This window comes from Lithobates pipiens, unplaced genomic scaffold (assembly GCF_037356315.1).
Source record: "Lithobates pipiens isolate NorthernLeopardFrog02 unplaced genomic scaffold, aLitPip1_a1.2 Scaffold_98, whole genome shotgun sequence".
In the NCBI taxonomy this organism is placed as follows: domain Eukaryota; kingdom Metazoa; phylum Chordata; class Amphibia; order Anura; family Ranidae; genus Lithobates; species Lithobates pipiens.
The window spans coordinates 1-15,428 of NW_027507921.1; the positions used below are offsets into that span (position 1 = coordinate 1).

General features: G+C 42.2%; 1 protein-coding gene across 1 annotated transcript in view; it reads left to right on the top strand.

The window, feature by feature from the left end:
- The first annotated feature begins 13,406 nt into the window (after positions 1-13,406).
- LOC143973778 (uncharacterized) overlaps positions 13,407-15,428 on the top strand; it is a 35,394-nt gene continuing 33,372 nt past the window's right edge. Inside the window, exon 1 of the mRNA XM_077474630.1 lies at positions 13,407-13,531. Coding sequence (XP_077330756.1) covers positions 13,477-13,531 — 55 coding nt within the window. The 5' untranslated portion in view covers positions 13,407-13,476. The remainder of the gene's footprint in view (positions 13,532-15,428) is intronic.

Genomic DNA, 15,428 nt, shown 5'->3' on the forward strand with positions numbered 1-15,428 from the left:
TGCATCCTGCACAGTATACACCTGAAGCTACCCCTTATTGCTGGTGTGGTTCTGTTTCTGTAACAAAGGCATCTGCAGCAGAGTGGGTGTAGTGTGCCTCCTGCACAGTATACACCTGAAGCTACGCCTTATTGCTGGTGTTGTTCTGTTTCTCTAACACAGGCATCTGAAGCAGTTGCAGTGGGTGTAGTGTGTCTCCTGCACATTATACACCTTAAGTTACCCCTTATTTCTGGTGTTGTTCTGTTTCTGTAACAAAGGCATCTGCAGCAGTTAGAGTGGGTGTAGTGTGCCTCCTGCACAGTATACACCTGAACCTACCCCTTATTGCTGGTGTTGTTATGTTTCTGTAACACAGGCATTTACAGCAGTTAGAGTGGGCATAGTGTGCCTCCTGCACAGTATACACCTGAAGCTACCCCTTATTGCTAGTGTTGTTCTGTTTCTGTAACACGGCATCTGCAGCAGTTAGAGTGGGTGTATTGTGCCTCCTGCACAGTATACACCTGAAGCTACGCTTTATTGCTGGTGTTGTTCTGTTTCTGTAACACAGGCATCTGCAGCAGTTAGAGTGGGTGTAGTGTGCCTCCTGCACAGTATACACCTGAAGCTATTGCTGTGTTGTTCTGTTTCTGTAACACAGTCAGGCAGCTGCAGTAATTACAGTCGGTGTACTGTGTCATCTGCTTAATATGCACCTAAAGCTACCCCAATTGCTGTTTTTTCCATCTCCCTGCAAGCCATTAGTATGTCTGGAAGGCCAACAAGGAGAGGCAGACAGTTACGACTCACGAGCCAATAAAAGAGGGCAAGCAGGCTCTGTGTCTAGAGGCAACAGTGCTGGTCATGGATTCATGGGACATGCTTGTCCTTATTTTCGGCAGCTGGACGTGTTGAGACGCATCATGACGAAGACTTGGTAGAGTGGATGACCAATCCCTCCTCATCCTCCTCATCCTTTCTTACCCAGGCTCAGGGTACTAGCAAAGCAGCTGCCAACGCGTCCTCTTCCCTATTCTCAATGTCTTCAGTCACTCCTTCCCTGGACCCACCTTATCCTCCTGAGGAGTCTCCAGAACTGTTTGAGCACAGTGTTGGGTTCATGCTCCAGGGGGATGCCCAGCATTTTAAAGGCTCTGATGATGATACCCAGCTAGAGGAAGGCAGTAGCGTGAGCGCACAGAGAGGGGATGCTCAAGAAGGACAACAATCTGGCAGTCATGTTCCACCAGCTGCAGCATACTGCCAAGTTTGCTACAGTGATGAAGAGGGAGAGGATGATGAGGTCACTGACTCCACATGGGTGCCTGATAGGAGAGAGGAGGAGGAGACACATCTCCAACGAGACAGGATGCCTTCCGTGGGCTAGCTTAAGGGCAGCACACTGACTGAATCACACCGAAGAGCTCCGCCTGTGCAGGACGCTGCCTCTGCACGTTATTCCAAAAGTTCTTTGGTGTGGGCCTTTTTTGAGACGAGTGCATCAGATCGCGCCGCTGCTATTTGCAACATATGTCTCAAGCGTATCTCGCATGGCCAAAACATCAGCCGCTTGGGCACCACATGCTTGACCAGACATATGTTGACCTGCCATGCAGCTCATTTGCAAGCGTACCTTAAAGACCCACACCAAAAAAACAAATCGGACCTCTCCTTGCTCCTCTCCTTGCTCCTCATCAGCTGGGATCTCCAACCCCACTATACCTTCAGTCCTCTCTTAAACCTGCACTGAGAGGAATAAAGGTGTAGAATTAGGTGTGTCACAGGCAAGTACTTGCGGGCATTCTGATAGCAGTACACCAACGTCCGATTGTACCAGGCAAATTTCCCTGCCCCAGCTGTTGGCCTGTCAAAAAAAGTTCACTCCCAGCTAGCTTGGCTAAATTGCTAGCACTTCAACTGCTGCCTTTTCAGTTGGTAGACCTGGCCCCCTTCTGTGAGTTTGTGCAATGTGCGGTTCCTCAGTGGCAGGTTCCCAAACGCCACTTTTTCACACGGAAGGCGATGCCAGCTCTCTACCGGCATGTGGAAGGCAATGTCCATGCCTCGCTGGACAGGGCGGTCAGCGGTAAGGTGCATATTACCACTGACTCATGGTCCAGCAGGCATAGACAGGGACGCTACCTATCTTTCACGGCCAATTGGGTCACTCTTCTGGCAGCTGGGAAGGATGCAGGACAAGGTGCAGTAGTGTTGGAGGTTGTTCCACCACCACGCCTCCAAAATGCTACTACTGGTTTTGACACACCTCTCTCCTCCACCCCCTATTCTTCTTCTTCCTCATGGCCTCTTCCTGTGCTTTGTCCTCGGGAACCAGCGGGGCTCCGTAGGCATTCAAGTGGCTACGCGAGTATGCAGACTAAAAGATGCCATGCTGTGCTTGCACTGGTTTGTTTGAGGGACAGGAGCCACACTGGGGCGGATGTTTTGTCAGCTCTGCAGGGGCAGGCCGAGAGGTGGTTGACGCCACGCCAGCTTAAGCCAAGGAATGCAGGTTTGCGACAATGGCACCAACCTCCTCTCCGCCCTCCGACAGGGACAACTGACCCATGTGCCCTGTGTGGCTCACATCCTTAACCTACTGTAGTGGTGCAGCGGTTCTTGGGCAGGTACCCAGGCTTACAGGATGTCCTAAGGCAGGCCAGGAAAGTCTGTGTGCATTTCCGCCGATCATATAATGCCAGTGCTCGGCTGGCTGAGCTCCAAAAGGAGTTGAACCTGCCCAAGAACCGCCTTATATGTGACATGCCCACCAGGTGGAACTCAACGATAGCCATGCTGCAGCGGCTGCACACGCAGCAGAGGGCCATCAATGAGTACCTGTGCGACTACGGCACCAGGACAGGGTCAGGGGAGCTCGGATTTTTTCACCACGCCAGTGGGGCATGATCAGGGATGCATGCACTGTCCTGTCACCATTTGAGGAGGCCACGAGGATGGTGAGCAGTGACAGTGCATGCATCAGTGACACTGTACCTCTTGTCCACCTGTTGGAGCATACACTGCGTGGAATAATGGACAGGACACTTGAGGCAGAACAGAGGCAGGAAGAGGAGGACTTCCTTGCCTCTCAAGGCCTCCTTTATCCAGACAGTGCTCCTGCTGTCCCACCCATTATACAGGAAGAGGATGAGGAGTTGGAGGAGGAGGATTGTGTCAGCATGGAGGTGGAGCCTGACACTCAGTATCAGCAGCAGCAGTCTTTTAGGGATGATTTACTGTCCCAAGAAACCCGTGGACTTGTATGTGGCTGGGAGGAGGTGGCTGCAGATCATGTTGTCCTTAGTGAACCAGAGGACTCCAGACTGCATCAAGGATAAAAAAGTAGTGGTGCGCTGTACTGGAACAGATTTAACCTGCCCCAAAAAACACAATGTACAGTAATAGTAGTTATGCAACTTTCTTAACCACTTAACAACCGACCCATAGCCGATTAACGGCTTCAGGGCGGTTGTCTAACTCTGAGAGGCCGTTAATTAACAGCCTCCCAGAATTCAGCTCTCGCGCGGCCCCTGGGGCGCGCACTCGAGAGCATCCGTGACCGCCGGGGTTAACCGCCACAGTTTGCACTTTTGAAAGATATTCTGGCTTTATGTTTATATTTTTTTATATAAAGTTCTATTTATTTATGCGATTTATGTCATAATATTGAAATGAATATCACATTTACTTGAGCACGCAGGGGAATCACTATCTGTAGCTTATTGTGAATTTTATGAATTTATACATATATTTTAATTCATTCTAGCATTGAAGTGCACGTTAAATATACTTGATTCTCAGCTTATAAGATTTATTCTAACAATTGTTCAGCTACGTTATTTAAGAAAGTTGCAGAACTTCTATTACTGTAGATTGTGTTTTTTGGGGCAGGTTAAATCTGTTCCAGTACAGCACACCACTACTCTTTTATCCTTGTTTCTTTGGGTTCAGACATTTCCCCCCAGTGAGTGCAGCAGTACGCCGTCTACCCACACTTTGATCTGGCGCAGGAATACCTTTCTACACTACTCCAGACTGAATGCCTCAGCTAACCTACACTGCATGGCCTCCCTGATCCTGCAAAGCCTGCATAAGGATCCTCATATTCTTCGGATAAAAAGAGGGACCATTACTGGCTGGCCACTCTCCTTGATCCATGGTACAAGGGTAAGGTTGAGGACCTTATCTTGCCGTCGCAGAGGGAGCAGAGAATGAGACATTTCCGGAGGCCTTGCAGAAAGGTCTGTGCAACGCGTTCCCAGAGACTGGGAGGTTACATATTCCTGGTCCCGGACAACGTGTTGCTGAGGCTTCGGTCAGTCACAGAAGGAGCGGTGGAGAAGGTGGCCGTCTGACCAATGCGTTCAGACAATTTTTTAGTACGCAGCCCCAAGATATATTCGGTTCCAGCAACCATCGCCAGCGCCTGATTTACATGGTGCAGGAATACCTAGGGGCAAGGTCAGACTTGGACACCTTTCCCACCGAAAATCCTCTGGCTTACTGGGTCTTAAGGATGGATCACTGGTCAGAGCTTGCACAGTATGCAATTGAGCTACTGGCCTGTCCTGCATCCAGCGTTCTTTCAGGACGCACATTCAGTGCTGCTGGAGGCTTTGTAACTGATCACAGGGTTCGCCTGTCCACCGACTCGGTTGATCGACTGACCTAAAAGATGAATCAGTCGTGGATCACCACCAGCTACCAAGCACCTGAAGCTGATGTAACCAAATAATTTTATTTGAAATGTCACATCCCTTTAAGACTACCTATACTGATGCTGAGTGGCTGTCCTGTTATGTTGACTGACTATCCTCTTCCTCCTCAATGATCCTGCTGATAGCTTGGAAGAATATTTTTGGTTCTGGGTGAGGCCACCAGTGCCTAAGGCCCAATTTTTCAGCCCCTGTTTAACAGGGGCATGCAATTACAATTTTTGATCCAATGCTTTGCAGCAGGGCTCATTCCTGCTCTCCAACTAGAGTTGCTGTGAGGTGTTGCAGTGTTGTGGCACCAGTGCCTAATGCCCAATTTTTCAGCCTCTGTTTATCAGGGGCATGCAATTACAATTTTTGATCCAATGCTTTGCAGCAGGGCTCATTCCTGCTCTCCAACTAGAGTTTCTGTGAGGTGTTGCAGTGTTGTGGCACCAGTGCCTAATGCCCAATTTTTCAGCACCTGTTTAACAGGTGCATGTAATTACAATTCTTGATATAATATTGCACAGCAGGGCCCATTCCTGCGCCCACTGAGAGTGACTGTGAGGACTTACAGTGTTGTGGCCCCACCACCACAACCACCAAAGGCCCAATTTTTCTACCACTGTTCAACAATGGCATGTAATTACAATTCTTGATATAATAGTTCACAGAAGGGCGCTCCAGCACCCACCAAGAGTCACTTTGAGGGCTTACAGTGTTAACTTGTGGCAACACCAACACCTTAGGACCACATTTCTGCAGAGCATATAGGGCAAGCCCCTACTTTCAAACATCCAACTTACAAACGTCTCCTACTTGCAAACAGAAGGGGACAACAGGAAGTGAGATGAAAAAAGATGGACGGCCAAAAAAAATTATACAGGGGTGATAACCCTTCCCTATGTTTTCCAAAAAGCTTAAAAATAGATTTTTTGACTGGAGCTACACTTTAAAAATGTACCAGTTGAAAATTACAAACAGATTCAACTTAACACAACAAACCTACACAGTCCCTGTCTTGTTTGCACCACCTGTATACTGCTGTTCTGAGTATATAGGGCCTTGGGTCCCCACGCCTTTACTTTTTTAAATTTGGGTACAGGGTTCCCCTTAATATCCATACAAGACCCAAAGGGGCTGGTAATGAGCAGGGGGGTTACCCATGCCATTTTTCTCAATGATTTTCATCTGTATTGCCGGAAGCAGACATTACATTAAAGTGGTTGTAAACCCTTACAACACACTTTGACCTACAAGTAAGCCTAGATTAAGGCTTACCTGTAGATCCAAGAAACATCTTCTAAACCTACGCGGTTTAGGAGATATTTGCCGAAAGACAGGCACCGCTGTCTACGGCGCATGCGCCATAGACAGCGGTGCACAGGCACACTGAGCGCGGCACCCGTCAATGGCGATATGCCGCGCGTGGCGGCTCCCGTGCGGGAGTGATGTCATCCTGGCTTCGCCAAATGACAGCAGCGGAGCAGCGAGACCCACCGAGAAGATGGATGCGCCGGACTACAGGGGACAGCGGTGAATTCGCTGGCTCCTGTGTCAGGTAAGTGACACATAATGGACTACTATGCGATGCATAGTAGTCCATTATCCTTTACCTTTGCAGGGAATGAAAGAGGAAGTAAACTCATCAGGGTTTACTTCCTCTTTAAAACCGCAAGCAGTTTTAAATTACTTTTTTCCGTTAAATGTAATTTTGTGCAGGGACTGTTCTAAACACGGGAAACACATGCCACTTCACAGGCATAGTATAGACACCCACCCCCCCCCCCCCCCCGACACGATTTTTAAAGGAATATTTCACTTTTTTTTCACTTTAGTCTTCATTAAAATCAGTGCTCCCGAAACGGGAAACACGTGCCACTTCACAGGCATACTATAGACACCACCCCCCCCCCCCCCGACACGATATTTAAAAGAATATTTCACTTTTTTTCACTTTAATCATCATTAAAATCAGTGCTCCCGAAAAACGGCCATTTAAAAAAAAAATTTGTTGCATTGATCCATGCTCCCTGGGGCAGGAGCCGGGTCCCCAAACCCTTTTTAGGACAATATCTTGCATATTAACCTTTAAAAGTAGCACTTTTGATTTCGCACGTTCGAGTCCCATAGACTTTAATGGGGTTCTAAAGTTCATACGAATTTTAGATCCCTTTCGAAGGTTCTGGTGCGAACCGAACCAAGGGGTGTTCGGCTCATCCCTAGTATACATAAGTCCAAATAAAGTGATAAATTAGTGACAATAATCATGAGTGTCCATAATCCTGATGAATCTTCTAAATAAACAATTACAGTAAACTTGATCTTAATCTTCGTGACTAGATAGTCACGTCATGCTCCCAGAGCTCTTACCTCCAGATGGAGAACAATAAGCCTTAGATCGGTATCCTGAGATGGGATCACCTATATATCGTCCATGTTTCCAATCGATGTCCGTGTGGATGGTTATGGATGTGGTTCACGATCTGCTAAATAAACCTTCTCCCTGCTGACAGCTTGGTTAGCCTCAGGATCTCATGGTTCCGTTATGAACGTTCAGTATTCACCATTAAAAGAAATGATTTACACTTTTTTGTATTTAAAGAGGAGTGCCACCTTAAACAAAAATATAAAAAGTCAGCAGATACAAATACTGCAGCTGCTGACTTTTAATAAATGGATACTTAACTGTCCCGGGGTCCAGCGATGTCGGCAGCAGATGATGAGCAATCGCTCGTCTCTTGGCCGCCCCCGCCGCCATCCTCTGTCAGGGAATCGGGAAGTGAAGCGTTGCATGTTCACTGCCTGGTTCTCTACTGCGCATGCACGAGTCGCGATGTGCATCTTTACTGGTCCCCGTTGTGTCCTGGGAACTGTGTGTTTCCCAGGACACAACGGGGAACGGGGAACTGTGTGTTTCCCAGAACACAATGGGGGGCAGGGCATCTGCTCAATCATGTCCTCAAGTACCCCCAACAGGCCATGTTTGCAGGTTTTCCTTTATTTTGCACAGGTGCTTTAAATCAGAGTCAATGGCTTGGTATTTTGGACAGCTATTTTGTCTTAGAGAAATTCCAAAAACCTGGCCTGTTGAGGGTACTTGAGGACAGGGTTGAGAACCCTGGGTTACAGAATGCCCCCTGAAAATGTAATTTCTAGGGATGAGCCGAAACACCCCCCGGTTCATTTCACACCAGAACCTTTGAATGGACCGAAAATTTGTACGAACTTTAGAACCCTATTAAAGTCTATGGGACTCGAACGTTCGAAATCAAACATGCTAATTTTAAAGGATAATATGCAAGACATGCAACAGACAACACCAGCAATAAGGGGTATCTTCAGGTGTATACTGTGCTAGAGGCACACAACACCCACTAACTCCTGCAGATGCCTGTATTAGAGAACACCAGCAATAAAGGGTAGATACAGGTGTGTACTGTGCTGTGCTGGAGGCACACAATACCCACTAACTCCTGCAGATGCCTGTATTAGAGAACACCAGCAAAAACGGGTAGATACAGGTGTATACTGTGCTGGAGGCACACAACACCCACTAACTCCTGCAGATGCCTGTATTAGAGAACACCAGCAAAAAAGGGTATATACAGGTGTATACTGTGCTGGAGGCACACAACACCCACTAACTCCTGCAGATACCTGTATTAGAGAACACCATCAAAAAAGGGTAGCTACAGGTGTATACTGTGCTGGAGGCACACAACACCCACTTTAACTCCTGCAGCACACTGTCCCTGCCTATCTTGCTCTTTCCCTGCACGCCGGAACACACTACACAAGGCCGCTGCTCTGGTGGCCTTATATAGTGTGGGGCGTGTACTAAACCCTCTGAGCTATAATTGGCCACAGGCATCCTGCCTGAACTTCTTCTCTTGAGATATATCTTTTGGAAGAGTCTGTGTGGCCGTTCAAAAAAAGCAAAGGAAGAGGCACCTCTGGGTTTAGAGATAACATACACATTAATTATAAAAATGTATTTAATACAGGCAACTCACATTTTGGATGTGATGTATGAGCATTCAGTCACTTTAAAAGCTGAGCATGGATGTGGTCATCTGATAGTCCGCCAAGCTGAGGTGCTGTGACGACCTCATCTCTATCTCCGCCTGTGCTCCAGACTTCGTTCTGCTTTGAACTGCACTCCATGGCCGCCGTCTGGTCCACTTCCTGGCCGCTATCAGCTACAGCGTCTCAGGTTAGCTGGCTATAAGATGACCACATCCATGCTCAGATTTTAAAGTGACTGAATGCTCATACATCCCATCCAAAATGTGAGTTGCCTGTATTAAATACGTTTTTATAATTAAAGTGTATGTTATCTCTACACCCAGAGGCGCCTCTTCCTTTGCTTTTTTTCACAGACTTTGGAACATGGTTTCTATCCTTCACTGATGGCAGCCCTGGATATAGAGCTCCTGGTTTTAAATGTTTTCTTTTGTTTTACTGGACGGCAGCTTTTATATTTATAATCATACGGATCTTAACATAGTATGGACTCTCATTCATATAATTGGATTCTTTTTTTTTTTTAATTGTAATTTTTATTGAAAAGAGAACATTGTTACATAAACAAAAATATGCATATAAACATTTAAGGTTTTGTATACAATACATAATGTATTTGGGGAAAGAGTATAAGAAAAATGAAAAATTGTTCAAAACAGTCACAGCGCTACCAAAACAGCAGAAACCTGAACCATTAGCTATATTTCACGACGAAAACATAGGCAAAAGTAGGGGAGTATTTAAAAAGAGGTCAATGAATCAAAGCAATAATAACAAGTAAAGGGTCATCAGGCACATAAATAAATAGCTTCAGGTATGTGATATTTCAGTGGATGGATGGAACTGATACCAGGATTAAGGTCTGAATGATCCCATAAATCCCAGATTTTAGAATATTGTGGTAAGATGTTCCATTCAACATATTTGTTCCAGCGCTTGTAGGACTTGAGACTTGAGAAAGAGAAGCTGGGGCAGGAGAGAGCCACCGTAAGGGAATAGCCATTTTTGCAGCAAATAGAATAAAGGTAGCCAATTTTTGGGTGTGCTTGGAGTCCAGGGATATAATTGGATTCTTGGTTTCAATTGGTGAGAGACTGGTGGACATTGGTAAAAATCTTTGACCCTGTTTTTGTGCATTTACTTGTGTATTGTGTGGCCGTTCATGCTAGGAGGAAGTCTAGCCGAACCTGCCATTTGATGAATCAGATCCTCTGTTTACCTGGGGCTTTTGGCAACGTGTTTTGACCACCTATAATGGGGGTCAATTTCACCTGGTAAGAGGCTGTGTGTGTCAGTGCAGGAGGTGGTGGATCTCTCTCTGGGTCACATTTTGATGTGACCCTCAGTACCCTATCAGTAGTTTGGGTGGTGTATGTGAACATTTAAAACTTAGACAGCATTCATGACTTTTACCTATATCCAAATCAATGAAGCAAATAAGTCTGTGCACATCTCATAGTTTTCTCGCCCGCTAATCTTTTTTTTTGTTTTTTCTTTTTTTTCTACTTTTAACATCACCAACCCTTTTCCCTATTAACAGTTTCATTTATAACCCCACTGACATAAGCTGAAAGGTCTGATACTCTTGAGAAATAATTTATGATGATGTTGAAATTGCTCTAACTTTAGGTCAAGCTCAAGAACAAACTGTTGATTGCCCCTGAATCACTTTATGGGTATTGTGACATATACAATAGTCACCAAACAGGTACAAATCACCTTAGTGTCATCTCATAATTGGTAGGTTTATTATCTAAGGAGTCTACCCTCAGACAAGATTTAAGGTGAATAGACATATAAATGTTTAGCTTTTTTTTGTTTTTTTCAATTCTTTATTTTTTTTTCACAAAGCAACAGAACAGAAAATGCAAGAATGTGCAAGAAAATGCAATAATATAACACTGCTCACAATTTTATAAATATGTAATTATATATTTTCATGTGACAACATTGAAGAAATGACACTTTGCTACAATGTAAAGTAGTGAGTGTACAGCTTGTATAACAGTGTAAATTTGCTGTCCCCTCAAAATAACTCAACACACAGCCATTAATGTCTAAACCGCTGGAAAGAAAAATGGATACACCCCTAACTGAAAATGCCTGAAGTGTCAATATTTTATGTGGCCACCATTATTTTCCAGCACTGTCTTAACCCTCTTGGGCATGAAGTTCACCAGAGCTTCACTGGTTGAGGCCTGGAGTCCTCTTCCACGCCTCCATGACGACATAATGGAGCTGGTGGATGTTAGCGACTTTGCGCTCCTCCAACTTCCATCTAAGGATACCTCACAGATGCTCATTGGAATGTGAGGGGTGTACTCACTCTGTATATATATATATATATATATATATATATATATATATATATATATATATATATATACTCCCTTACCTTATGCCTTATGTAGCTCCTACTTGGGGGGTGAACTATCAAGATGTGGTGTTACCTTGCCCTGTATTACTATTCCCCCCTCAGTTCACCATGAATGCTGCTGCCAGGCTCATCCCCTTTACCAACCACTTAATGTCTGCTACTCCTCTCTGCCAATCACTCGACTGGCTTACGCCCACCCAACAAATTAAATTCAAAATACTAACAGCAACTTACAAAGCCATCCACAACTCTGCCTCCAGGCACATCACTAACCTAATCTCAAAATACTAACCTACTGGTTCACTTCATTCCTCTCAAGACAATTTGCTTTCTAGTTCCCTCGTTACCTCCTCCCATACTCACCTCCAGCACTTTTCCCAAGCCTCTCCCATTCTGTGGAACTCCCTACCCAAATCTGTCCAATTATCTCCTACTCTGTTAGCTTTTAGACAATCCCTGAAAACCCCCCTCTTCAGAGAAGCCTATTCTACCCCCACCTAACCATTGTACATTTATTTTCTCCATCAGATCATTCCCCACAGCGATTACCTTTAGTATTACTTGACCCTCCCAATTAGATCGTAAGCTCTAATGAGCAGGACCCTCTGATTCCTCCTGTACCAATTTTTATTGTAATTAAACTGTTTGCCCTCATGTTGCAAAAGTGCTGTGCTAACTGCTGGTGGTGGTGTAATCAGCGTCTGTAATGCCAATTATTTTACAGATTTGCTATTCATTTTCTTTTATCATTGTAAGTGCCCATTTGGCCGTTCGTTTAATAAAATTTGTAGTGTGTTTTAAACATATCATGCTATGGGAATTTATCCTTTATTCCCCACATATGCCTGGTGTATATGAATATCGGAATCTCACTGACCCATTGAAAGCACACATTAGAGGCACAAGACTAAGAGGAATATCCCTAATGAACAGGGACCCTGGAAAACTCCACAACCATACTAAGTTTATTAAGCCGGTTATCATCTGAATAGAAGTAAGAGCATAGAGAGCATTAAGTGACACACACAAAGATTTCACACTGGAAAACACTATTGAAGACTCTGGGTGAAGCACAGCTGCACTTTTTACCCCATTCCAGTTTTATCAGCTACATTGTATGGACTATTGAGTCAATATAAGCAGTTCATCATTATTGTGTGGTGTGAATAGCGCATCATTAGAATTTATATAATCAATTATATTGGCCATCAAGTGACATATATATTTATATTGTTATATGAAATACCATTTGCTTTTTGCACACGATTATAGACATTTTGCACAGTGGTGCTCTCTAGCACAGGATTTCAGCATTGCTTTTTTGCACAGGACTATTGCAATCAGTTTTTTCAGTGGATTATAGAATCCAGCACAGAACTGCTATTTTTCACATTTGATTTGCTTTTTGCACAGGATTGATTGCACGGAATTGGATTTTTGTAGGCATTTTCTTTTTGTACAGGATTTATTTTTATTTTTGTTTGCTGAGTATTGTTATTGTATGTATATATATTTTACATATTAACATAAGTAGCTCCATTTTACTCATTGCACAAGTCGTTGTGACACCATCATAGTTCATAGAGGAACTTATACATATACTCCCTTTTTCACACTGTAGTCTATTTTAGTGGCATTCACTCACCTATTTTAAAATTAGCCCATCATAGCTGATCACTTTATATTTGTTATCACTTCAGTGCGTTGTATACATTATAGATTGAGCGGCAATTACCTATCCATATTCTATTTATACACGTAGATAGCGCTGTCCTATATAATAATAATCATAAAAAATAATAATTATATAAGTTGATGATAGTCTTAGATATGTATTTTTATCATAACAAAAAAAAAAAAAAAATATATATATATATGTATCTATCTTTCTATCTATCTATCTATCTATCTATATATATATATATTATTATTTTTTTTTATATTATTGAACAGCCCTGGCTTGTGAAAATCGATGTGACAGAATTTAAAAAAGTTATAGCGAATGTATAATTGTGAGAATGTTAATTTTCTGATCCCTGAAACCAATACAAAATCACTTTTAACTGTAAAAGATTTTCAGAACCACCTGATTTACTGATGTTATTGCCAAGGGATTTTTTGTAAGCTCTAAGACCAGTTACTCAATACGGACTTTGCTCCTTCCTACTGCATCTTACGTCTGTAGACTGCTATTGGAAAAACGTATCTGCTTGTTGCCGTTCATCATCATCTCAGGGCTGTATACGTCAGCTCATCCCTCATGAATTGCTCAGAGCAGATATATAACGCAGTACCAGCTTGCAGTCATTCAGTGGTACCCTGAGGTTCCATACAATACACAAAATACTCCTAGGAAGGGGAGAGCAAGACCACAGCACTCAAAAAACCTCAAACATGGGCACCCTATGGATATACAAAGCCCTGCTGTTATCTGCCTGTTGGGCAATGGGTGAGTGTTTTCTTATTAGATATTAGTGCTTTGGTATATTATTGTAATTAAGTTGATTTTTTATGCTATTATTATTATAACTATTACTAATAGTAACAATATAATGGTCATTTTATAAAGCGGTAAATGTGACACTCACCAAACATTCACTTCAGGTGGATCAATCTCTGTAATGTAATGCACAGGCACCAGGAAGATACACTGGCAGGGAATGTTTGGTGAATGTCATACAGTATTTACAGCTTTATAAATATACCCCTTAGTGTAGTAGCAGTAGCAAAGAAATCAAGGTGTTTCTAGTAGTAATATTGCTGGTGGTAGTAGCACTCATTTTAGTCATGGTCAGGGATTGACATTGACAAAACAGATTGTTTAGCAAAATTGACAATTTGCTAATTGTCAACATTTTGCCAAAGCAGAACATCTTAATTTGCTCATTGAACTGCTTAGGAGAAATTTACTTGGAAATATATATATATATATATATATATATATATATATATATATATATATATATATATATATATATATATATATATATATATATATATATATATATATTTTTTTGTTTTTTGTTTTTTGTTTTTTGTTTTTTTATGTATTTAGAAGATATGTTTTGGACGTATTTAGAGTAGCTGAGTTTATTTCATTTAGCGTTCTTTGTTACTTTTTTTCACAGATTGTCATCTGTATACTCTCTTTTTCATGTTTTTATTTTTAAATTTTTTCTATATTCTTTCTTTCTGTGAAAAAGTAAAATAATGTTGCTAATGACGGGCTTTATTTAGGCATTAGAACAGGTCCAGTATACTTGAAATGAGCTTATGTAAGACCATTGTTCCCTTAAAATCCATCCTAATTCCATCCTTGACTCCAATTAATTTTGGCAAAATGGCAAAATTTTGCAACAATCTCACAATTTTCTACAGAATTTCTGAGAAATGAAAACTTGAAATGTTGCTGATCCCCAGACATGTTAGAAACAGAACCAAAAATATTATCAAAAGTGCTTAACTTTTGTATCGGCTTTTATGGTGTAATGTTTTGGGCTTAATAAAATGTGTTATGCAAGTTGATTCACTGAAATGTGCAACACAGAACTGGAAGATTTGCCAACCTCAGAACCCAAGAATGATTGGGTGAGTCATTATTGAGTTGTAAAATGGTGCACTAAATATGCCTAACATTGACCAAAATGTTCACTATTCACTAAATAGTGACTGCTATCCTAAATAAGAACTTGCTTATATAAGTCCCATTATATTATATACAGTATATATATATATATATATATATATATATATATATATATATATAGATAGATAGATAGATAGATATTATAATTTGACTTATTTCTGTCCAAATAAACCACAAAATACATTTATGTCCTGTATTCCAAACTTTTTGTAATTTACTTTATGCAGTACTTGTGACTACTACTACTACTGTGTTACTGTCACGTGTCTGTAGTTAAAGGTTATCAATTATGCTATTGTTTGGAGTGTCAAATTTTGTTATTAGTTCATCATCCTCAGATATAATCAGAAATGTATATGTCTTTTATATATCTTTGTGGGTTGCATAATTTGCACGTGGCTTGGATGGTTCCTTGCTTTATTCCATGGTACTGTTTTGAGTATCCCTTAAAAAATGTTGAATTTGGAGCTGCTTTGAATGATTTTGTGTGTTAGATAATCTTACATGTATGGTTATCTTAAGTATTAGACAGCTATATATTTAGAGGTAATAAGCTGAAATATAGAAATATAGCATTAAAATTTAATAAATAAAGTACAGGTCCACTGATATAACTGATATCTCAGCTTTTTGACATGTGCCGATTTCTTGTATCTCTCAAGAATCTAGTTTGGAGATTTGTTTGCTTGTGTTTCCAGTT